The 23,681-nt window shown below is 45.1% G+C and overlaps 1 protein-coding gene across 1 annotated transcript in view; it reads right to left on the reverse strand.

The window, feature by feature from the left end:
* LOC114594270 (cytosolic phospholipase A2 epsilon-like) overlaps positions 1–23,578 on the reverse strand; it is a 37,478-nt gene extending 13,900 nt beyond the window's left edge. The window contains exons 1-12 of the mRNA XM_028723721.2: positions 23,500–23,578; positions 21,894–22,030; positions 20,679–20,807; positions 12,262–12,302; positions 11,562–11,604; positions 9,970–10,027; positions 8,476–8,618; positions 7,697–7,783; positions 5,542–5,579; positions 4,889–5,024; positions 1,798–1,934; positions 863–1,085 (exon numbers count right to left, since the gene is read on the reverse strand). Coding sequence (XP_028579554.2) covers positions 863–1,085; positions 1,798–1,934; positions 4,889–5,024; positions 5,542–5,579; positions 7,697–7,783; positions 8,476–8,618; positions 9,970–10,027; positions 11,562–11,604; positions 12,262–12,302; positions 20,679–20,807; positions 21,894–22,030; positions 23,500–23,578 — 1,251 coding nt within the window. The remainder of the gene's footprint in view (positions 1–862; positions 1,086–1,797; positions 1,935–4,888; positions 5,025–5,541; positions 5,580–7,696; positions 7,784–8,475; positions 8,619–9,969; positions 10,028–11,561; positions 11,605–12,261; positions 12,303–20,678; positions 20,808–21,893; positions 22,031–23,499) is intronic.
* Positions 23,579–23,681: the final 103 nt, after the last annotated feature.

Below are 23,681 nucleotides of genomic sequence, written 5' to 3' on the forward strand. Positions count from 1 at the left end.
AAAGGTGCCTCCTCACATTGCCCCACAGGGGCCTGGGACTTGTCTGTCCATTCCCAGAAGCAAGGGCTGGCGGACTGGCTGGCTGGGCTCCCTCACCCACTTGCTTGCTTACTCCAAGGCCACCTCAGCTTCTGGCAATCAGGACCCCCTGGCCAGCTCCAGAGGCAACACTCCCCTGAAGAGCTTGTAGCCAGGGCTGCTGCAACAAACAACTGTGCAAGCCTTGGGGAGGCAGAGATGTGAGAGGGAATCAGAGGAGGGAGGCAAGGGAAGAGGGACAGAGGCCAGTGTTGCCCGCAGCACCCCTGGCCATCATTCAAGGCACCCCAGGGTGCCATGGAACACAGGTTGAAAACCACTGGTCCAATGTGATTCTGGCATCACATTGTGAGCCAAATAGACTGTTATACTGAGGAGCAACATCTCTGAGCATAATGAAGGTTTCATTTAAGCATCATATTCTCCATTAATTTGTTAATTTGTTGTTGTTTCTAATGCTGAGCCTGGAGGCAGATTATTTTTTGAGGCAGTTGAGTGCAAGGTGAAAGATTATTGTTCATGCCTTATGCACTCCCCCTACTTTCGCCTCTGGCACAACAGGCTTTGTGGGTTGGTTTTTGTTTTTTTCCGTATTCTTTCAATTATCCACAAAATTTATTTGACCATAGGGTCAAAATTGTGAGTGTACTATGATGGCAGCAGTGACCCTCTCAAACCCAGTTCCTGTCAGCCTAGCTTATCCACACTAGCATCTCTCCCAACTCAAAGGCCTAGATTTATAAATGTCTAAGTTATATCCAGTATGCCTGGAACATCTGTGCTATTTAACAGGCTAAAAATAAACGCAACAAAAGTACTGTACCCCATCATGCAGCAAATATTCAATCAGGAGCCCCCATAGGTCTATACAGGATGTCTTTTGTCCCTCTTCTTTCCGCTCATGCAGCTGTCTGTTGTAATATTTCAAACGCTCTATGGAGAAGCCATCCAGCTTGCACTTGGTCACATGTCTTTTCACCTCTTTGATTTGCTCATCCAAATCTTTTTTGGACCAACAAGCATCTCTGTACAAGTTCCCCATGGTCCTGAGAAAGGAAAGACGTGGAAGGACAGTGTGAGAACATAAGCTTATACAGTTTGGTACCTTCCAGTTGTTTTGCTTGGATGAGGGCTGCTATGTTGCTTGATCCTGGAATCCATTTGGATGTAGTTCCTTTTAGCAACACATTCTGTTTCCAATAGCGGTGCCAGACAGATGCCTCTAGGAAGTCCACAAGTCAACGGCTCTCCTATTGTACCCTAATGGTATTCTAAAGGTATGCTATCTCTCAACATGGGATTTCTATTTAGCGATCATAGATGCTAGCTATTGATAAACAGTTATGGAAAGAGGAACTTTCTTTTGTCTATTCCAAACCTATTTAGTTAGCAACTTCAGATTCTAGTCTTATTTGCATCACTACAGATTCTTGGGGAATTGATGGCTTTTAATGAAAGGGCTGGTGCCATGCTATTTTTTATCACATTTAACTTCTAACATTGATTTCAGTGGGTCTACTGCAAGTTCACTGCAAATAAGTCTAGATCCAGCCAAGTATGTAAATGACTCTACTGGCTCCTATGTCTTCAAGTTAGAACAACACTGGAAAAGGTTCACAAACAATAGCGAGCCAGAGCTTTGATACTGATATAGATCAGCGATTCCGTTTTATGTTCAGCCAAGCAGTTAAGTAACCTACAGACCAAACAAGGCTAACTTCTATAACTCCGCATAGAACCCAATGTCTGTGTCCTTACCATGTTGTGCCAGACAAACCGGTTAAGTATGTAGCACAATCTAAGAGATTCAACTTCTGAAGACCTCGTAGGCTTCCATAGCATGCAGTCAGTGATCTTGTACTGCCCCCTGTCGTCATAATTGCAACTACTGGAACCTGCAATGCATAAACAAGCAAGCTAGAGCACACAAAGATGCAGGGACACTTCACATATGGACACCATTATGACCTCTGTGCAGATGGCAGCCCCATGATCCCATGAGGGGTCTGGCCTCCCTGCTGGGTTATGATGGGATCTGGCCAAGTAAATCTGCAGCTAATCTATTTCTGGATTAGAAGAGACTGGCAGCAAGAAAGAAATGTGCTGTTAGGACCCATCCTGCTTGATGATGCAAAAGTGGAAACTGATAATTCACTGTTAATATTTTCTACTCCACAGAGCCTTTATAAAGGTGGTAATTAATTAATTAATTAAGCAATATAATCAATAATAGAGATAAATTACAAACTGCAAAGAATGAATCAGCTGTTCTTCATTATTATTCAGGCAGTTATTCTGCCAGTTTGTGATATTAGTAAAGAGTTGCTTCATACCCAGTTTCACAGCTAGCCTATTTTTCTTTTAGACATTGCATATCAGTTCAGAGCATTCCATAACCAGGCTAACTGAAAATACGATCTCTCTCACATCCCTCTCATTCATTTGCTTTGGTCAATGCCTGCTTTAAAGTCTCCTCCATCTCACAACTTCTCCTTCCCTACATAAGCCTATTCGCAGACCACAATTTTATACACGTTTTACCAATTTGAATAGAAAATCTCATCTATGGTAATACACGAAGTGTGGCATGACTGTATACATATTTGGACAGCTGTCTGAAATATGTAATCATGACATGCAACACATATGTCACACATCTCATGATATGTATGCCCCCTTTGAAATTAATTTGCATGTAAGGAATATATTACTTTTTAAAAAAACAAATTAGAGATGACTGTGGAAAAGCAGGCTAATGCACAAGAAACTGAAGTATTTTAATTATGGCTGTCAATCAATAAAATAAATTGCAGAAACTGCTTTTTAACCAGTGAACTGATTATTCTGTTTGAAGACATCTGCACATTACGAACACCTTAGTAGGGGTGGGGGTTTTTAGATCCTGAAGCAATCTAAACTTGGAATATAACTTGTAATTTTTGAAAACAACAGCTACCACTCCTGAATGGAAGGTCACTTTCAACAACTTCATTCTCTGCCCCACACTCCAATCTGGTCCAGAGAGTTGGGAGTGGGGGAAACAACCCAGAACAGATTTAAGGGAGGAGTGGGAGAAGGAGTGGGGAGAAACTTCCATTGCCCAAGTGTATATCCTTATGCTGATGGGATGTTTAATTAGTGCTCCACTGGTTTCGAGCAGTCATGTGCTCTTAAAAATCTCAACCCTAGTAATCATCACTGGTTCTTCCTGCACTGATTAAAATTCAAAGAGAACACAGTTGGCTAAGCAGTATAAAAGTATAATGAATCAAATCAATAAAATTGCTCTCTGTGCCACAACTGATGAAAACTTTAGCAGACTACTGATTTAAACCCCTCATTTTTAATTAAGTCTTGCTGATTTCAATGGGAGAGTTTAGTGCATGCTTAAGCAATTACTTTACAGGTCGCTTTACTAATTGCATGCTTAACTCATTACTTGGGTCTGAAGCCTGGGAAACCTGATAGATAATAACTATTATTAAATGTCATCACCACTGGTGTTGTCAAGATCAGCAGAACATGCAAAGGAAGGGGCAACAACAAGAAGCCGAAAAAGTCAAAGGAAAAATGGGAAGCCTCCAATTGATGCTAAAAGTGGAAATGTTTATTGAAACATTCAATATGCCCAATGTGTCTGGAATATCAAAACATATCAACCATTGGAGAGTCCCTGTCAGTCAGGGTAGAAAATACTGAACTGAAAGGGCCCATGGTATCCCTCTCTGTGGTTTCAGACTGGAGACACTCCCAGTCCTATTTGTGGAATGCCCTTCCCAGGGAGGCTCGCCTGGAACCTGCATTGAATATTTCTCAGCACCATGCAAAAACGTTTCTCATCAACCAGGCATTTGGCCGAATAACATTCTATGGCTTTTAAAATGCGTTTGTGGGAGGGAGGTTATTGTTTCATTTTTATTATGTATTTTGAATTCTCATTATGTATTTTTCTGTTGGGAACCGCTGTGGGATCTTTGGATGAAGGGCAGTAATAATAATTTATTATTTATACCCCACCCATCTGGCTGGGTTTCCCCAGCCACTCTGGGCGGCTCACAACAGAAAATTAAAAACACGATAAAATGTCACAAGGCAAAAATGAAGAGTAGATTCAAGGCTGCTGTTTTCAGTGGCGGAGAACTTACTAACTCGTTTCTTCTTCAGTCTAATGAGGTCAATAGGGTTAAAGGCAGCACAGCAATCTTAGCGAAGTAGTCAGAGGCAAGAAAAATGCATGTGCTATGGTGAGCTAATGCCCCTCTCTCATTGCTTGTGACACTACTGAGAAGGCCCTTTGTCTGGTTCCCTGTAACCTCACTTCTCATAGGGAGGGAACCTCCAGAAGGCCCCCGGAGCCGGACCTCAGAGTCTGGTATGCAAATTTAATAAATAAATAATACTTGGAAATGCCAAGGATTGAACCTATGCTATTGAGCTACAGCTCTTTTAGCCTGCATTTTATTATGCTCGCCTTCATCTCAGAGGATGAGAAAATAGAACGGGCGACTAAGCCAATTTCAGCAGGGCACATGAATGAATAATGGCACGAGTGTGATACCGCTTTGGGCAGTCGCTTGGAAAGTTCAGCTCTCACTCAAGCCTTGGAAAAGATGGCATCATTGGTGAATTATTCCCCGTGTGCACTGTGGCCAGTTCAGATGCAGCACTCTGACACCGTAACACTAAATCACTGCAGGGAACAGGAAAACAACTTTGTATGGGAGGCTACCACAGTGGTGTGCTGACCATGAAACATATTATTCTTGCTCCCAGACTCTCTCTGCAATTTCCGTTCCACATATTGTGATAATTCACACAGCAGAGATAGCCAGAGTTCTGCATCACGTACCTCATGATCCTGCAGATCCTTTTCTAGTTTGAGAACATTTTTCAACGCCCCAGCAACAATCTTCTGCCTTTTGCACAAGAAATCTTGCTCCTGTGTGCAAAGGCCATATCCCAAGCGCACATCTAGGTCAGTCTGGCTGGAATAGCCACACAGAGGGTGGTAGGGGGAACACAGGCATATTGTATCTCAGAATCCGTTTCAGAACTTTTAAAAGGTGCTACTCATCCAAGAGTCAAGTTTAGAGACTGCTTGCCAACATCCCTGAGCTGACCAATTAACAAAATGTGTGGCAGGCGAAGCCTCACGGGGCATCAAGTCATTTGCTTTTACAAGGCAGCAAGGTTTATGTGGTGGTTTTTACACAGCAGTGCTTTCGATTAAAAAGACTAAGCAGATAGACACCACAAAAGTGTGGCTTACTAGAGCTCTAAAGCTATAGGCTCCATCAGCCCTCTCTGTATAAAACGTGACTCTTGTTATATAGATGTAAGCGCTGTTTATTCAATAAATGTTAGGTACAGTGTTCATACTGCATACAAATGACTAATATCCTGAACACGTGGATAATCTCCTGTAAGAATATTTCTCCAACAGACAGACAAGTAGAAAAATAGTTAAGATTATAGCTATCCAACACAGGAAGGATCTCTTACCAGACTTCTGTTTTCACATGCAATGCCATTTTTTTATTCTGAAAAAACAAAAACAGAATACAAACTCAAATTTCACTCCTAGGAATACATTGCCTCCCTTTGAAACATGGGACATAGATGCCCTGAGTCAGTTCTGAAGATGCATGCATGTAAACAGAATTCTTTTGGAAGATTCAAGAAAGACCAAATAAATAAATAAATACTTATTCAGTATGAAATTCACTCCCACATGATGTAGTGATGGGTCACCATCAGTGCTATTCTTTTAGAAAAAGAGGCACCAGAATTCACCACCATCCTGTGTAGCTTTAAAAGAGGATTAGAGAATTCCTTGAGATGAAGCCTATCACTTGCTCTTAACCATGTTCCATCTTCAGGGTACCAGTTTCTGGGCATCACAAATGGGGAGAATGTGGTTGCACGTAGGTCCTAAGAACATAAGAAGAGCCTGCTGGATTGAGCCAATGGCCTGTCTAACCCAGCATCCTGTTTTTACCATGACCAATCAGATGCCCGAAAGCAGCACCTGAGCACAACAGCACAGTCCCCACCTGTGAGTGGGCTTCCCATCAGAATCTGGTTGGCCACTGTGAGAACAGAATGCTGTATTAGATAGTTCTTTGGTTTGTTTCGGCAGGGGTTCTTAGGTTCACACGTTCCACTTACTTGGGCATAAATCTTAACACAAATTCAGATAAATATTGAAAGGAGGATACAAGGGTGAGGAACTTTCTTCAGCCTGAGAGTCACATTGCCTCTCACATTTTTGAACAACCTTCTATATATGGCCTAGAAGCCAACAGCGGATGCAGCAATTGACATGGCCTTTGTACAGTAGGCTACATTATGCAAAAGTGAGCCATTTACACCCACACACCCCTCTCCGTCCTTCATCTAGATAAGAGGCATTACCACAGTTACAGAACACATTCCGTACAGGAAGATACTGTACTTGAGGATAATAAGGCCTGTGAGGTGCACAGCCTGGGGAGAGTCCCACAGGCTGAACAGAGAGACCTGGAGGGCTGTATTTGAGATTTCCCATTCCTCTTCTATACAGGCTATATTACTTTGAATGGGATACACATTCCAATGCAAATCCCCTTCTATGTTCTCAAGCAGCTAAGTAAATGTTAGCATCTTGATTATGCATGACTAGAGCTAGATAAAGGGTAAAAAGAAATGCTATAATTTCTAACAATTATTTCAATTGGCTAGGCAGCCCACTTTATAACATAACAGGGATGGATCAGTCTATTGCTGATCTGTGTTAGTATCCTATGTAGTTAGTCACAAATCCATTCCATCCCATTTCCACATTAAGATGTGATCCCCTCTTAAAATCTGCATGGAAATTAAAATTTAAATATGCATTTTACCACAACATACCTTTTTGCTTACTCCCCCCTGCCCCCAATGTACACATTTTAATACATGGAAGTGAGAAATCTGAAGGTTAATTATAATCTGATCAGTGCATTAATCCAGGAGGTGTAAATTGGTTTGGTTTCCTTAATATTGCAGACCAAATCAAATCATACAACAGTGTCTATCAACCAATTAAGACTGTAACAATCAATAAACTGGCTTCTGAGTGACTCATGAATTAATTGATTAAATTTATATTCACCCCCATATTGAAACATGTCGATAAATTTGCCTTTCTGGGAATCATAAATAAAGGGGAAGTTCTTCCTTCTTTCTACAATTTCTACTCAGAATTTAGATTTAAAAATAAAATAAAATAGGACTTTTATCATATTTGTTAGTTAAGCAATATGTTAAAAGATTTAAAACTGCCAGAGCAAAGATACATAGTTTGATCCTTTTACATTATTTCATTATTCCTCAAAAGCAACAAAATAAGAAGCAAGTGATTCAATAAGCCATAAATCAATAATTGATTCAGACTTAAGGATTTAGATAGCTTTGGAATTTTACTTTGGAATTGAAATATTTTTTACTGCATTGTACATATGGCCTTGTCTATGATGCAGAGGCCACAGTCTACCTAATCATTATATTAACAATTAACAATGACAGTGATATACTGGCCCCTTACGCTGTAGATTATGGAAGCAAGCAATGATGGCTATTTCTTTTCCAAAAGAATCCATTCAAAGCAATATTCAGGAGGACAGCAACTGACTCTCACCTCTGCGAGCACTATTTTCTTGCTTGTAGGAAGTGAATTTATATCCACTCTGAGGGATCTTTCTTTCCTGTTATAAGAGCTTGGCCCCTGGAAGAAGAAAAAAACCCACATGTTTCTATGAGAAAGAGTGCAAAGTTGCATGTCTAGGATTTTATCCAATGCTGTTTGCACCTGAGGAGAAAGAACTTCCACTTATGCAACAGGATTTCAGTTTCCACTTCTCCCTCCAGTAGGGTGGCCATACAGTGGCTGGGCGAAAATTGGTAAAATGTCCGGGAAAATCCATATGGCAGCCCATGTCGGCAGTGCTCAACAGATATATATTCTCAGAGTGGCTTTCACAATTAATCCCCTCCCCCCCCCCCCCCCCCGGAAATAAAACATAAATGAAAAAAGGAACCTTTTTATCATTAGGGTTTATGCACACTTACAATTCCTCCTCTCTTTCTAGACATGGTCTGAGCTTTAAAGCTCCATGTCCAAGCACATCTCCCCCCTGTTTTTATGCTCTGGAGCTTTCCCCATTAAAACCCATTCTTTAAAGCTCAGTTGGAGCAAATGGCAATCTATGTAAAATCTGAATGGATGTTTGCTCCAATTGAGCAGGTTATAATGGGGGAAAGCTCTGGGACAAAACAAACAAACAAACAACAAACAAACAAACAAACAAACACACACAAAACCACTCAGACACAGAGATTTTAAGTGCAGGCCCCGAAAGAGTGGGACCAACTGGAAGTGTGGATAAGCCCTTAGTGTTCGGCTGATGAATAACGTACAAAGGCATAATCTAGACCCTTCTTCGGTAGTTTAACATCCATTGTCGGGTGCTTATATTTGGCATAGTGGAATGAGGACTGGCCTGAACTAAGCTCCTGGTGTCCTTCATGGGATCCTTTCAGCATAAGGGATAGTTCACCATCTGAAAGAAAGAAGGAAAAATGTTCATGTCAGGTCTGTTGCTTGCAATAACTTTTTGTGCTAAACTCAAAGCGGGCCTCTGCAGAAATCAGATTTCTTAATGGCATCCACATCACTAATTTATATATTACTTGCTCCATTAGTTAACTTGGCCTTGTTATTGCACCATGCTAAGACTCAGCTATGGTTTTCCCAGTAGTGATGTATGGAAGTGAGAGCTGGACCATAAAGAAGGCTGATCGCCGAAGAATTGATGCCTTTGAATTATGGTGCTGGAGGAGACTCTAGAGAGTCCCATGGACTGCAAGAAGATCAAACCTATCCATTCTTAAGGAAATCAGCCCTGAGTGCTCACTGGAAGGACAGATCGTGAAGCTGAGGCTCCAGTACTTCGGCCACCTCATGAGAAGAGGAGACTCCCTGGAAAAGACCCTGATGTTGGGAAAGATGGAGGGCACAAGGAGAAGGGGACAACAGAGGACGAGATGGTTGGACAGTGTTCTCGAAGCTACCAGCATGAGTTTGACTAAACTGCGGGAGGCAGTGGAAGACAGAAGTGCCTGGCGTGCTCTGGTCCATGGGGTCACGAAGAGTCGGACACGACTAAACGACTAAACAACAAGACTCAGAACAAAAACTATACTTTTGAGGAAATCAAATACGAACAGTGAAATATATATACAGCTCCTTATTGAATTTGCCTTGCTCATTGCATTCCCATCCATCATAAATATTCGTTCACCCAGCAGGTGAGCAATACTCTTTGAATGCAAAGGCACATTCACAGCACAATCCTCTCCATGTATACTCAGAGGCAGTGCTTTTCTTCTAAAAAAAATATATTTTTTGGAGTACTCTCATTTTCCTACGCATATTGAAATACTGCCCCTCAATGAGGCCAAACTTGGATTCACAAAATGTTTAGGGGTATGCGTACCGCCATAAAAAAGCACTGCTCAGAGGTGTCAATGAGTTCAGTGGGACTTGATCTCAAGTAAGTGTGCATAGGTTTGTAGTCTTAGAGGTGAATCTTCATTTGCACACAGCCTCTATATACAAAGCTCCCTTGCTGGATCAAGAGAAATATGTATGGGATATATTAGCCTTGCAAAAGTTGGAGTGTATGATGTGGCTAATCAAGGAGAAATGTAATGATCAGAATATATTGATGAAAGATACAGTATGAAGAAATATCAGCTTAAGAGAACTAGGCTTTATGTAAGATTAGGTAAGTTTTACTAGGCATTCTATATATTTAAAACAATGGTGTTAATTCATTTTAAACATTCTTCAAAATAATTATTACTGGTTGAAAACTAGAGAAACCATTATTACTATGATGAAAATCTTACTTGATTTCTGTCTTTTTTTCTTCTCTACTTCAAATTCCAAACAACAAACTTCACGAGCCTGTAGGCATACAAGAAGACAGAAGAACATTGAAAGTTTAGAATCTAGTTGAAACTTCCTTTTATTACTTTCTTCGCCATATAAAAGTTAGCATTTGGAGGGGGGGCATAATAATCAATCCCTTTCAAAATCGAATGACTGAATCACAAATACAGTACAGTACAGAAAAAACAAGGATTCTGAAATAATTTTATATAGTGTTTGATTACAATTCAGACTTAAAGGTAAAAGTAAAGGTACCAGTCGCAGACAACTCTGAGGTTGCGGTGCTCATCTCGCTTTACAGGCCGAGGGAGCAGGCGTTTGTCTGCAGACAGCTTCCGGGTCATGTGGCCAGCATAACTAAGCTGCTTCTGGCAAACCAGAGCAGCGCACGGAAATGCCGTTTACCTTCCCGCTGAAGTGGTACCTATTTATCTACTTGCACTTTGACATGCTTTCGAAGTGCAAGGTGAGCAGGAGTTGACCGAACAACGGGAGCTCACCCCGTCGCGGGGATTCGAACCGCCAACCTTCTGATCGGCAAGCTCTAGGCTCAGTGGTTTACACCACAGCACCACTTAATTAAACCCATTTAAAAATTATTATTATTTATTAAATTTGTTAGTCGCTTCATCTTGCCCAAGGCAACCCAAAGCAATTTACAACCAAACTCACTGAAATTAATGAGCCTACACACACACAACTTAGTTTGGAGCCAATGTATTGATTTAATTTTTTTTAACAAGAAGAGCATTTTTTAAAAAGGAAGCAAGTAAGAAAGTTGTGGCCATAGGCTTGCCACCTGGATCACAATTTTTATGGAATGTTTAATTTCAGAACCTCAGTCCACGAAGAACAGACAAATGTATTATGGATGGTATTTATATTTGCCCATATTTTAAATTCTCAAAGGAAAAAAACCTAATGTCTGTGGTTAAAGAAACAGGGAATACATCCAATAGGGCTAAACTGGGTTCTGCTGGGACCTATTCAGTCAGGCTCAAATCCAAATGGACAGTAAATTTATCAGGAATGACCAATGACATATTACCCACACTTGACTGGATTAAAAATAATGATTGGAGTTATCAATATATTGTCACATTTAGTAACCTGTTTCTCAGAGTATATATTTTTACTAGGGCTACAATAAACCTCTTTCAACTGGACTTATTCCAGAAATAAGTATCCATAGGGTTTATCACATGCTTGGGAAGGTCATGATAACTTCAACTGAACCCTCAAGTAATTAAGCATCCCATAAAGGAGAAGATGCCTGATGGCTCAGTAGGAAAATTATGTTCAGTTTTATACTATTCCTGTCTCAGAGACAAAACAAAAAAAAATCCTTCCAGTAGCACCTTAAAGACCAACTAAGTTAGTTCTTGGTATGAGCTTTCGTGTGCATGCACACTTCTTCAGATACACTATCTGTAACTGTCTCAGAGAGTATATAATAATTCATTAACTTTGATATAATTAATAATCTCTTTGTTTCCCTTGCACTATATATCTAAAGTACAAGAAAGCAGACAGAAAATAACAAAATTACCACAAGAGTTCCATTCGTAACAATGGTTTCAGGAACACTCAAACTGAAAAATAAATGGAATATAAATGAATATACATTCATGTAATAAAATGTTTATGTTCCTCTTGAAAATGGAACTATTGCTGAGGTGCTGTCAGTGTTCAATAGCAGAGAGAGCAAGAGGGGTCCTTGAAGGGTGTGAGGGCAAGTTTGCTGCCATATTTGTTTTCCCTTCAGAAATCTTTTTATTTTCAACGCTGGCAGAAGGAGAAAAAAATAAAGAAAAATACACTTTCCAGTCCTGTACTGTTGAAATGGCGACAAGATCACACTGGCCTATTTATTCTGTTTGTATTCTGAATGTTCCTATGTGATGCCAATAAAGGTTACTTGACTTGACTTTCCAGTCTGCTGGCATGAGCTCAGTAAGGCTTTGAATTTGACAACTTCTCTGCTTTTGATTCTCCTTCCCCATACCAGATACATAGCTTTGCCATTGTAGCCTGGGAAATTTAAAAATACACCATTTCTTATGGGGCTTTGTCAAAATTCTGGCCAGGCCTGGAGCATTAATACATGTTTCTTTTACTGTCATTGAGAGAAATGTTGACAATGTTCCCTGAGTACTAAAAATTAACTCATTTTTATGGGTTTACATTCTGGTTATCAGAAGGGTAAGGTATGTTGCTTTAAGTAATCTGTAGTATCTGAATTTACTCACCTGTTTCGTAACTCAAATTCCACCTCCAGCTCCTCCTGATCCTGAAATAAGAGGGTGGTCAGTGAATTAAACCCTTTTAATAACAGACTCTGCGCTGCTAGACTACAAAATACATGGTACCTTGGTTTTTGAACGTCTTGGAAGTCGAACGTTGGAAGTAAATGCTTCTGTTTTTGAACGCACCTCGCAAGTTGAACGGCTTCCACTGGGGGTCCCCCCCCATTTTCTTTATAAAATTTGCAGACCGCCCTTTGTGCCTTGGTTTTTGAACGTTTCAGAACTCAAACGGTCTTCCAGAACAGATTATGTTTGAAAACCGAGGTACCACTGTATGTAACTGCAGACTAGTGAGACCTGACATATGCTGTCAGCAATTCCTCATAGCCAAACGTATGACATTTGTTATGGAAAATTAGAAGGGGGAATGATGAGGTTGGGAAAAGGCATGGGAATTATAATCATGTTTGTCAGGGGTTCAGGAGCAGAGGCAAGGGCAAGGGAGGAAACAGAGAGCGAAGGGGAGGAGGCAGAAGAAAGGATGAGCGATGACGACGACCCGAGATCTCCGAGTCTCTCCAGTGAGTCGGAGGATTCACAGAAAGGAGCACCAGTGGCCAAGGCAAGGGGGGAGTTTAGGGGGGCACCCCAGGGAGATAGAGCCAGAGGGGAATCAGAGGAGAGCAGTTGGAGATCGGGTCCAGCGTCACCGCCAGAGAGCAGGGAAGAGGAAAGGAGCCAGGGGGCAAGCGCTGGCAGCTCACAGCAGGAGGGAGGGCACGAGTCAGGGGTGGCCACACCTCCATCTGGGAGCGAAGAAACGGTTAGACGGAAGGTGGAAGGTTGGGCGCGCACGCCAAGTTCAAATGCACAGGAAGGAGGCGCAGTAGGCAGCCCGGAAAGAGAGCCGGGTCCTAAAGCCCGGCGCAAGGAGACAGGAGAGTCCGGGGGGTCAGCGTCCGAAGAATCCCGGAAGGAAGAGACCCAGGGGGGCAGAGGGACCCAGAGAAGAACAGTCAGGCGGAAAAGGTGGAGCAGGGCTAGGATATTAAGTTGGTGTACGAGGGGCGGAGATTCAGACGGAGCTTCGCCGATCTAGCTACTAGACGTAGGGTTGCACGCAGCAGCTTGAGAATGGAAACTGTAACTCAATAAAGACTTTTACTTAATGACCGTTGGCTAGCGTGATCCTCTGTGAGCTAGGATCTTGAAGCAACCCTGACAGTAAGCTCCGTCTCACGTATTGTGGGCATCTACAGCCTCGAGGAGAGGAGAGAAGCAGGTGCCCACTAGTGAGCTCACGAACGGCAGCCGACATGACGGCTGAACAGCAGATAGCGGAACTCAGAGAAGCAGTGTCACAGCTGAATGCCGAGGCTCTCGCATCCAGGAAGAGAGAGGAGGACGCAGCTGCCGCCTACAGGGATCTCCAGGTCAGGTTGGAAGTGCTTACGAAGCAAGGGCAACAGACACCCAAACCAGAGGGGATTGGGTTGGGGAGACGCACAGGCGGTCTGGTCTCTCACTTCGATGGGAACCTGCAACAGTATCCCAATTTTAAAGCAGACGTACTGTGTGCACTGCAACTGCTGAGTAAAGATTTTAGAGATGAGCAAGAGAAAGTGGGGTTCATCATGTCTTATTTGCATGGGGATGCCAGAGCATGGCTGCGCAATTTATGGAGGGATAACGATCCGGCGCTCCAAAATGCGAATGCCTTTATTAAAGCGATGGATGCGTGTTTTTTATCAAGCATTGACGTGGATCTTGCTCGGCAACAGATTCATGGACTGAAGCAGGGAAGGGCCAGCGTACGGCAGTACCATGCCCGCTTTTTCGCCTTGGCCAGTGCCCTAGAATGGGACAGAGATGCGACCCCTGTAAGAGACCTTTTCTGGGAGGGACTAAACAGCTCTGTAAAAGATGAGATTGCGAGGGGGGAGAGACCCCGGACCACCCAGGAGGTCGTGCAGAGGGCGCTGGCAGTGGGGGTACGGCTGGAAGGACGTCCGTGGAGCAGGGACGAAGGGCGTGGAGGGCGCGAACCAGCCAGGGGCTCCTCCTTCTTTCCCAGAGAAGCAGCACGTACGCAATCCACGCCTCCGCCAGGGGGAGGAGCTGAACCGATGGAGGTTGGAGGTGCCAGGGCTCAGTCAGCAACCAGAGCCCTAGCACCAGCAGCAGTGAAAGCGAAGCCTCCTAGAGGGAACAGGAAGTGTTACGTCTGTGAGGAGCCAGGGCATATGGCGAAAGAGTGTCCCCAGAGGCTCCACAAGCTCACTGCAGCCTCAGCAATGGCGACTGCAGCAACGCAGCAAGGAGAACCACAGCAGGGAAACGACGCTGTCTGGCTGGAGGAAGAGGCACTGGGGCCCAGCCAGACGTATTAATGATGCAGTCCCCAGAGATTTTACAGCCCGTGAACCCCCTCCCGCCCAAACCAGTGGTGAGGCTCACCGCGTCGCTCCAGCTGCCCAATGGCATCACCATGGACGTGCCAATCACCATTGACTCAGGCAGCAATGCAGACTTTATGGGGCAGGACTTCGTCAACCAGCATGCTATACAGTTGCTGCCGGCCACACTGCCCCTGCAGGTGGTCACGGTGGATGGCAGGGAGCTGCTAGGAGGGCAAGTGGTGCAGCAGACGCCACCGATGGTGATGCGACTTGGGAATCACCAAGAAGTCATCAGCTTCAACGTCACTCAATTGTCGGACACGCCCATTGTGTTGGGCATGAGTTGGCTGGACAAACACAGCCCAACGCTGGCTTGGTACCAGAGGCAGCTGACCTTCGGCTCTTCCTTTTGTGCTGAACACTGCATCGTGCCCAGGCAGGAAGGAGAGGAAGAGGAGTCACAGCTACTGCTAGGCACGCTGCAAGCGATTCCCCACAAGTACGCAGAATTTTTGGAAGTTTTCTGCGAGAAGGAGGCAGACAGGCTACCCCCTCACAGGCCATATGACTGCAAGATTGACCTGCTGCCAGGGGCGGCGCTGCCTAAGGGGAGACTGTATTCCATGTCAGAGGACGAGCTGCAAGAACTCAAGGAGTTCATAGATCATAATTTGGAGCGCGGTTTCATCCGAGAGTCCAAGGCGGTGGGAGGCAGCCCGGTGTTCTTCGTTAAGAAGCGGGATACGCCCCAAAAGAGGCTCGTAGTGGATTACAGGATCTTGAACAGTGTGACTAAGCCGTCGGACTTCCCCATGCCCCGAATTGACGACCTCCTCGCAAAGGTGCGGAAGGGCAGAGTGTTCACCAAATTGGATCTGCGAGGTGCGTACAACCTCATTCGCATGCAGGAGGGAGACGAGTGGAAAACAGCCATGTTCACGCCACTGGGGACCTACGAATATAGAGTTATGCCTTTTGGATTGCAAAATGGCTCCCACGTTTTTCAAGCATTCATGCATCACGTGTTGGCGGGACTTCTCTACAAGACGTGCGTCTGTTTCTTAGATGACATCCTGATCTTTTCGGAGTCGCAACAGGAGCATGACAAACACGTCAAGGAAGTACTGAACAGGCTGAAGCACCATAGGCTCTACGCCAAGCTGGAGAAGTGCCAATTTGACGTGACGGAGGTGGATTTTCTGGGCTACAAGCTGTCTGACAAGGGGCTCGCCATGGACAGCGCCAAGGTTCGAGCGGTGTTGGATTGGAAGAGCCCGCGCAACCGGAAGGAGGTCCAACGGTTCGTCGGCTTTGCGAACTTCTATCGCAAGTTTATCAAGGGCTTCGCTATGCAGACGGCGGCCATCACTGACACGCTTAGCTCCAAGAAAAAGAAGTTCATTTGGACAGAGCAGGCGGAACAGTCCTTTCAGGCACTCAAGCGTCTCTTCGCGTCGGAAGAGCAGCTGCTTCATGTCAACCCCAGCAAGCCGATGAGGGTGGAGACTGACGCCTCGGACAGAGCCGTGGGGGCGGTCCTGCTGCAGAAAGACCCGCAGGGGGTGTGGCGACCGGGAGCGTTTTACTCCAGGAAGCTCAGCAAGTCCGAGCAGAACTACACCATATGGGACAGGGAGTTGCTGGCCATTCATGCAGCGTTCAAGGCATGGAGGCACTTTCTGATCGGCGCCAAGCACACGGTGCAGGTTTGCACGGACCACAAGAACCTAGAGCACTGGCGCACGGCACAGTTCCTGAACCAGAGGCAGATACGTTGGGCTGAGTTCTTTGCGAACTTCGACTTCCGAATAGAGTATGTCCCGGGGGACACCAACATCATGGCGGACGCTCTCTCCCGCAAGCCACAGTATCTGGAGGAAGCAACGCCAGCGGCCGCCATGCACATCTTCGCACCAACAGTGTGGGCGTGCGCCGCGGCAACCGTGGATCTGGAGGCGGTGCGACGAGCGTTGCAAGGGGACTCCTTCGCGCAAGCAAAGATCTCAGAGGTGCAAAGGGGCAAAGCAGCGGCCGACGGTTTCCAGCTAAGAGATGGATTGCTCATCCGTAAAGGGGCCATCTACGTGCCGGGAGACGAACTTCGCGCCAAGGTGCTGCAGCAGCTGCACGACGCGCCCACTGCAGGGCACTTCGGCAAGGAGAAGACGGTGGAACTAGTAGCCAGGGATTTCTGGTGGCCTGGAATGAGAAGGGAGGTCGCGGACTACGTGGCGAGGTGTGACACCTGCCAGAGGGCGAAGCCAGTGCTTAGACCGCCGGCCGGACTGTTGGAACCGCTGCAAACTCCGGCCGAACCTTGGGAGAGGGTGGCCCTGGACTTTGTCACGGATCTGCCCAGCTCGAGGGGCAAGACGGCAGTGCTGGTGGTGGTGGACTTGTTCTCCAAGATGGCACATTTCATTCCGTGTGCGAAGGTGGCCACGGCGGAACAAACCGCCAAACTGTTCATAGACCACGTGTTCAAGGTTCACGGTCTGCCACGGTCTATTCTGTCCGACCGGGGGCGGCAGTTCATCTCAAATTTCTGGCAGTGGCTGATGGGCTTCCTGAACGTCAAGATCAACCTGGCGTCGGCGAGACACCCGCAAACCAACGGGCAAGCAGAACGGGTCAATGCCATCATGCAGCAGTACTTGAGGTGCTATGCAAATCAACAGCCTGCGACGTGGGTGGATTACCTGCCGCTCGCCGAGTTCGCTTACAACAACACGAAGCACGTGTCCACGGGGGTCACACCGTTCTTCGCCAACAACGGGAGGCACCCCAGAACCTTCCCGGGACTGGAAAGGCTGGGGGAAGGGGAGCCGCAGACGGCAGATGCGTTCGCGTCGGAACTGCAGGAAGTCCACGATCAGCTGAGGCGCCACCTGGAGCTGGCCAAGCACGCATACAAGGTACAAGCGGACAAACGCAGAAGGGTTGGCGAAGAGCTACACGTGGGGGACTGGGTCTGGTTAGCAGCCCACGCAGTGCCGGCCAGGTCGTTGGCCAAGAAGAAACTAGGGCATAAGCAACTGGGGCCCTATCAAGTCGAAGAGCAGGTCAACCCGGTGGCCTTCAGGCTGGCGCTTCCGGAGGGTTCCAGAATGCATCCGGTATTCCACAGATCGGTGCTCACTCCCTACAAGGCACCGCACAGGTTTCAGGAACCCGGAACGGCGCAGAGTCCGGCCAGAGACAGAACAGGGCACGCAGGAGTGGCACAGAAGGAGCGCATCAACGAAGTCACAGAGATTTTGGATTCCAGATGGGGGGAAGAAGGGGTAGAATACTTTCTCGCCAGGGAGGGCACCCCGGCCAGTGCGAACAGTTGGGTGCCGGACTACGCCTTGGACGAACCTCTGCTCAAAGACGAGTTTCATGCCCTCTTCCCACATAGACCGATGCCAGCAGACTTTTTCGACGACTGGCTTTTCACACCCACGCTTTCGGGCAGCACGTTCCGGGGGTTCGACTCTGACGAGGACCCGATACGAGACGTCCGTTCCCCGGAGGAGTCGCCCTCGGGATCTGCCTCAGAACCCTCGTATTGGTGGGACGACAAACCAGAGGAACAGTGGCGCAGGAAGTGGCAAGAAGGTCCAGGCCGAGCAACGCCGCCTGGAGGAAGCGAGGGAGAGACGGACATGGACTTTTTCGGGGACGATCCAGGTTTCGAGCACGGCGGCACAGAGATGGAAGCAGAGGTGACCGTCGTCAACGAGAGAAGGGAGGAAGAACCGGAAGACTTCGGAGGGAGGCCCGCTACGGGAACCGAACGGTACCCGACATTCGTCTCCTTGACGCAGCAGCACCCAGCTCCAGCACCGGAAGGAGGGGAAGGGGGAGTGGGGGGCTTCGAGGGGGGGATGGATGTCAGGGGTTCAGGAGCAGAGGCAAGGGCAAGGGAGGAAACAGAGAGCGAAGGGGAGGAGGCAGAAGAAAGGATGAGCGATGACGACGACCCGAGATCTCCGAGTCTCTCCAGTGAGTCGGAGGATTCACAGAAAGGAGCACCAGTGGCCAAGGCAAGGGGGGAGTTTAGGGGGGCACCCCAGGGAGATAGAGCCAGAGGGGAATCAGAGGAGAGCAGTTGGAGATCGGGTCCAGCGTCACCGCCAGAGAGCAGGGAAGAGGAAAGGAGCCGGGGGCAAGCGCTGGCAGCTCACAGCAGGAGGGAGGGCACGAGTCAGGGGTGGCCACACCTCCATCTGGGAGCGAAGAAACGGTTAGACGGAAGGTGGAAGGTTGGGCGCGCGCGCCAAGTTCAAATGCACAGGAAGGAGGCGCAGTAGGCAGCCCGGAAAGAGAGCCGGGTCCTAAAGCCCGGCGCAAGGAGACAGGAGAGTCCGGGGGGTCAGCGTCCGAAGAATCCCGGAAGGAAGAGACCCAGGGGGGCAGAGGGACCCAGAGAAGAACAGTCAGGCGGAAAAGGTGGAGCAGGGCTAGGATATTAAGTTGGTGTACGAGGGGCGGAGATTCAGACGGAGCTTCGCCGATCTAGCTACTAGACGTAGGGTTGCACGCAGCAGCTTGAGAATGGAAACTGTAACTCAATAAAGACTTTTACTTAATGACCGTTGGCTAGCGTGATCCTCTGTGAGCTAGGATCTTGAAGCAACCCTGACAATGTTTTCCTCTTTTGATCACCATTTATTTTCTATATACCAAAATTCTTTAGTTTGACAATGTTTCCTTTCTCACCAACTTTTTAGGTGCAACCTAGTTCCATTAAAATCAGTTTAAATTTCCCATGGATTACTTTGGCTAGTATGTTGTTGTTGTAGTATGTTGTTGTTGTTGTTGTTGTTGTTGTTTTATTATTATTAGATTTATTAGAATTTGATCTTCATCAAAAGATCTCAGTGTGGTTCACAAGATAAAAATACAAGATAAACCCCCCTCCCACAAACACATATTTTATTTAGTACTATGCACCCCTGAACTTCCCTGATCCCCAAGGCCCGAATCTATGTATCAGTTCTTGTTGGGGAAGGAGAGCTGTGGTGGATGAAGGACTGAATCCAGTTCTAGTTTCCTCTCCTGAACAGGTGATAGCTGGAAATTTAGCTTCTTTAAAGGTATGCATGCATACAGCCTTTGACATGCATACAAGACTCTGGATTAAAGAAGAAAGCTGCATGTACCTCATCTTGCTTGAAAAACTGTTTCTCATCCAGCTAGGAGAGCCAACTTCCATGTGAATGGTACCAGAGCTGGATTGGGGCAATGGGGTTTTGTGTGTGTGTGTGTGTGTGTGTGTATGTGTGTGTGTTGCATTTGTATTGCAAGAGAGCACTATAAAACCAAACTACATGTAGTACAGATATGGATGTGCACCTGTTCATAAACATGAGAAACTCTTATGTTTACTTTGCCCCATTTCTGTATTATCCTGTGATTTTTCGTTGCTGAAAATTTGTCAGCGTTGAAATTTGTTCAGCATTTTGTATGATTGCTCCCATTATACATATTTATGTATGCAATTTTACCCAATATACTCATCTTTGTAAGCAATTTCCCCTAATACAACACATTTTTGTACAATTTTCTCACGAATATAGGCATTTTTATGCCCCCTTTCCCTATATGCACATTTCTGCATCAATATCTTACTGGAGAACTGATTCACAAAATTCAGAGAAGTGTGAATTTCAAAGGATAGGTGCATTTTGGTTCAAGTATTGTTTCAGAAAGTGCCAATTAGGTGGGTTCATACTAAAACACTAACCAAATCAAAATCCCTCCTATCCCTAAATAATACACACATTACAGCTAAGTTATTTTACTTAATTACCTATCAAGATTGTGAATTCTGGAACTTAGACATTTCAGGCAACAAATACTATTCACATCACAGTACAATCTTAAACATGTTTACTCAGAAACAAGTTCCCCTTAATAATAATACTTCCTTTCTCATTGGGCTAAACCAGCTTATTGGCGAGTAATTTTTTACTGAACTTCTGAGTGAACATGCATAGGATTGCCCTGTTAAACATTCTTTCTGCTTATACAGACCTTTGGATTGGACTTAAAGGACAAGAGCACTTTTTCATTTAGTGGGAGTCCAGCTATGTCAAAGCGAATAGTGAAAAGTTGTTCGTCTTGGCAGACATCCTCATCGAAGACACCCAGCTCCAGCATGTTCTGATAGGAGAGAAAAGAGCTATAAATAAATGCTAAAAGAACTGTACAGCTTTTCTACAGTTCTGTATACCCCAGACCGAAAAGGAAAACATTTTACAATGGCATGGAATTCCATGCAAGAAGAGACCAAACATGTTCAATTTAGAAAAGAGTTGGATAATTGGGAATATAAATTAGGCATGGGGTACATTTACCTTCAATTTCCTGCCCTTTCAAAAATAGGCATGTATTCCGTCAACAGCATCATTGCTTCTGTGGTCTTTGGACCTTGGGAAACTGCTGACCCACGCCTTCCCCACTTGACCTATGGCATATCTAAGTACTGTTCTAAATGAGGTGACAATCATGTAAGGTGGAATCTCCCTATGTACTGACTCATCCCATTCATATGCAACAGTCTTGCACTAATGATGTATGATGAAGTTGTGTAGACATTTCATGCATGTAGCCAGTGCTTGGGATGAAGCATTTTAAATGTTAAACCAACTGTGTGCATAACCTGAATAAGTACTTTTGGGATCTTCTTTAGGGCCACTGGCAGAGGAAGAGGAGTGCGGGGGAGTGCACTGCCCCCGCAGCATGATCCCGGTGGGGTGCCATCGCGGCTGCCACCCCGCCCGCGCTGGGACCCAAGCCAGCCCCGCCCCAGCCTGCATGAAGCTCCGCCACTGTTTAGGGCTACTGTCAAATTTAAATCAGTCCTGGAAGCAAATTCAAATATTTATGTGAGCCTATGTGCGTCAGCGACTGCTCATCTGAAATCATCCATGCATCCAAATTTCCCTGCACAAGGAAAACTCACACATTAGGGAGAAGACTGATGATTCTTTCAAAGAAGCAATCATTCACATACAATAGGATTTGTAAAGGACTGTATGCATATATTAGAATCGGCGCAAAGCCACAACAGGCATAGCAACACCAACTGCCCTATTGTGCAAGTTGTGTCATGACACTAACATCGGAACTCTACTGCTCAGTTCTGTGAGCTGGTCTTCTACAAATCAAGGCATGTTTCAAATTCACAAGAAATCACTTTCAGTGAGATTATGATATACCAACAAGGAGTGACCATCAGTTTCTGACCTTCACTTTGCTCTGGACCATGAAATGGAAAGTTTCGTTCCAGACTGGGTCTTTAGAATTTTGAACAGTCTTTGTCTGGAACCTTTCAGAAGAAGCCGTTGGCAGCCATAGGGTCAAATAGCAATCAGTATGGCTTACTGTTGGGAGAGAAAGTAGCACTTTAACTGTGTGATAGCTGATATAATACAGTGGTACCTCGGGTTACGTACTTAATTCATTCCGGAGGTCCATTCTTAACCTGAAACTGTTCTTAACCTGAAGCACCACTTTAGGTAATGGGGCCTCCTGCTGCCGTGCCGCCAGAGCACGATTTCTGTTTTCATCCTGAAGCAAAGTTCTTAACCCGAGGTACTATTTCTGGTTTAGCGGAGTCTGTAACCTGAAGTGTATGTAACCTGAAGCGTATGTAACCCGAAGTACCACTGTATACCTTGTAACTATTTTTTTAACAGATATATATATATATATATATATATATATATATATATATATTTGCTTTCGTAGATTTTCACGGGTACAGGAATGCAGGTTTTGGTGTCCTCGGGTGTCTTCACACCTCCTCAACAGTATTTATAGGAACTCAAACACTGAGATCCTGCTCTGTTCCAGTAACAAGAAGCCGAAAGCACCAGCCTGAAGATGACGAGTGAGACCTCGTCGAAACGTCGCCTAGACACCCCATCTTTTACACGGGAAGACACCCGAGGACACCAAAACCTGCATATATATATATATATATATATATATCTTTGTGCAATGGGCTGATATCTGTACAGAATTAATTCATACCCAATATTGGCAAATATCCTTTCAAAAAATTCTCTGTTTGAACACGGGTAGGGATTCTGTGGCCTTCCAGATGTCACTGTATTACAACTCCTTTTTATAGTTTTTTTTATTTATACTTTTCAAATTTATACATTTTATTTATTTGACAATAGGAGTTGTAATACATGGAAAGAAGCAGAAGTCCCAGTAAAGGAAGAATGGATACAAAAACTTGGGGAATATGCAGAAATGGTGAAACCTACCGGAAGAATAAGAAATCAAGATAACAAACTTTTTATAAAAGAATGGAAATGGTTTATTGAATATTTGCAGATAAATTGTAAACAGATAAAAACATTAGCAGGGTTACATATTGTAATAACCTGCAGTTTTATAAGAGTATATATTTACAGTAGATACGGTAATTAAATGAGCAAGTTAAATGAATTTGGATCTGCAGAAGATGTTAAAAAATAAATTTAAGGAATCACAGAAAGAAGGGGAAGGAAGTCAAATTTTGAAATGTTAAATTAATTATCCCTGGTTATTTAAAGTGCAGCATGCAGATTTAGTTGCCATAATTAGAATTTGCAGACTTTTAAAATTCACATCATATAAAGTGAAATGTCCAGTATCAATATTCCAACACAGGGATGAGGAACCAGTGACTGACTGAATGTTGTTGGACTCCAGTTCCCATCAGCCCCAGCCAGCATGGCCAAGGCTCAGGGTAGTTGCCTTTTCCTTTTCAGTAAAAGACTGGCCTGTTAAAGCTGTATTGGGCACCATAGTCTCATTGCATTCTAGCACACCACAAAGGAATAGGAAAGCTACTTACGGGTATCTGTTCGCCGGAGATTCTTTGCTCTGATCACTCTTACACTAAGCAGACAACAAGGTGATGTTTCTACCTGCATGCAAATCATGTACAAAAATCAACATGAAAATGTGGATTGAAAGCAGGGCATCAAAGTGATGAGGAAAGAAGAACTGAGCAGGCGAAAACCACAGACGACTATT

This window comes from Podarcis muralis, chromosome 1 (genome assembly GCF_964188315.1).
Source record: "Podarcis muralis chromosome 1, rPodMur119.hap1.1, whole genome shotgun sequence".
In the NCBI taxonomy this organism is placed as follows: Eukaryota; Metazoa; Chordata; class Lepidosauria; order Squamata; family Lacertidae; genus Podarcis; species Podarcis muralis.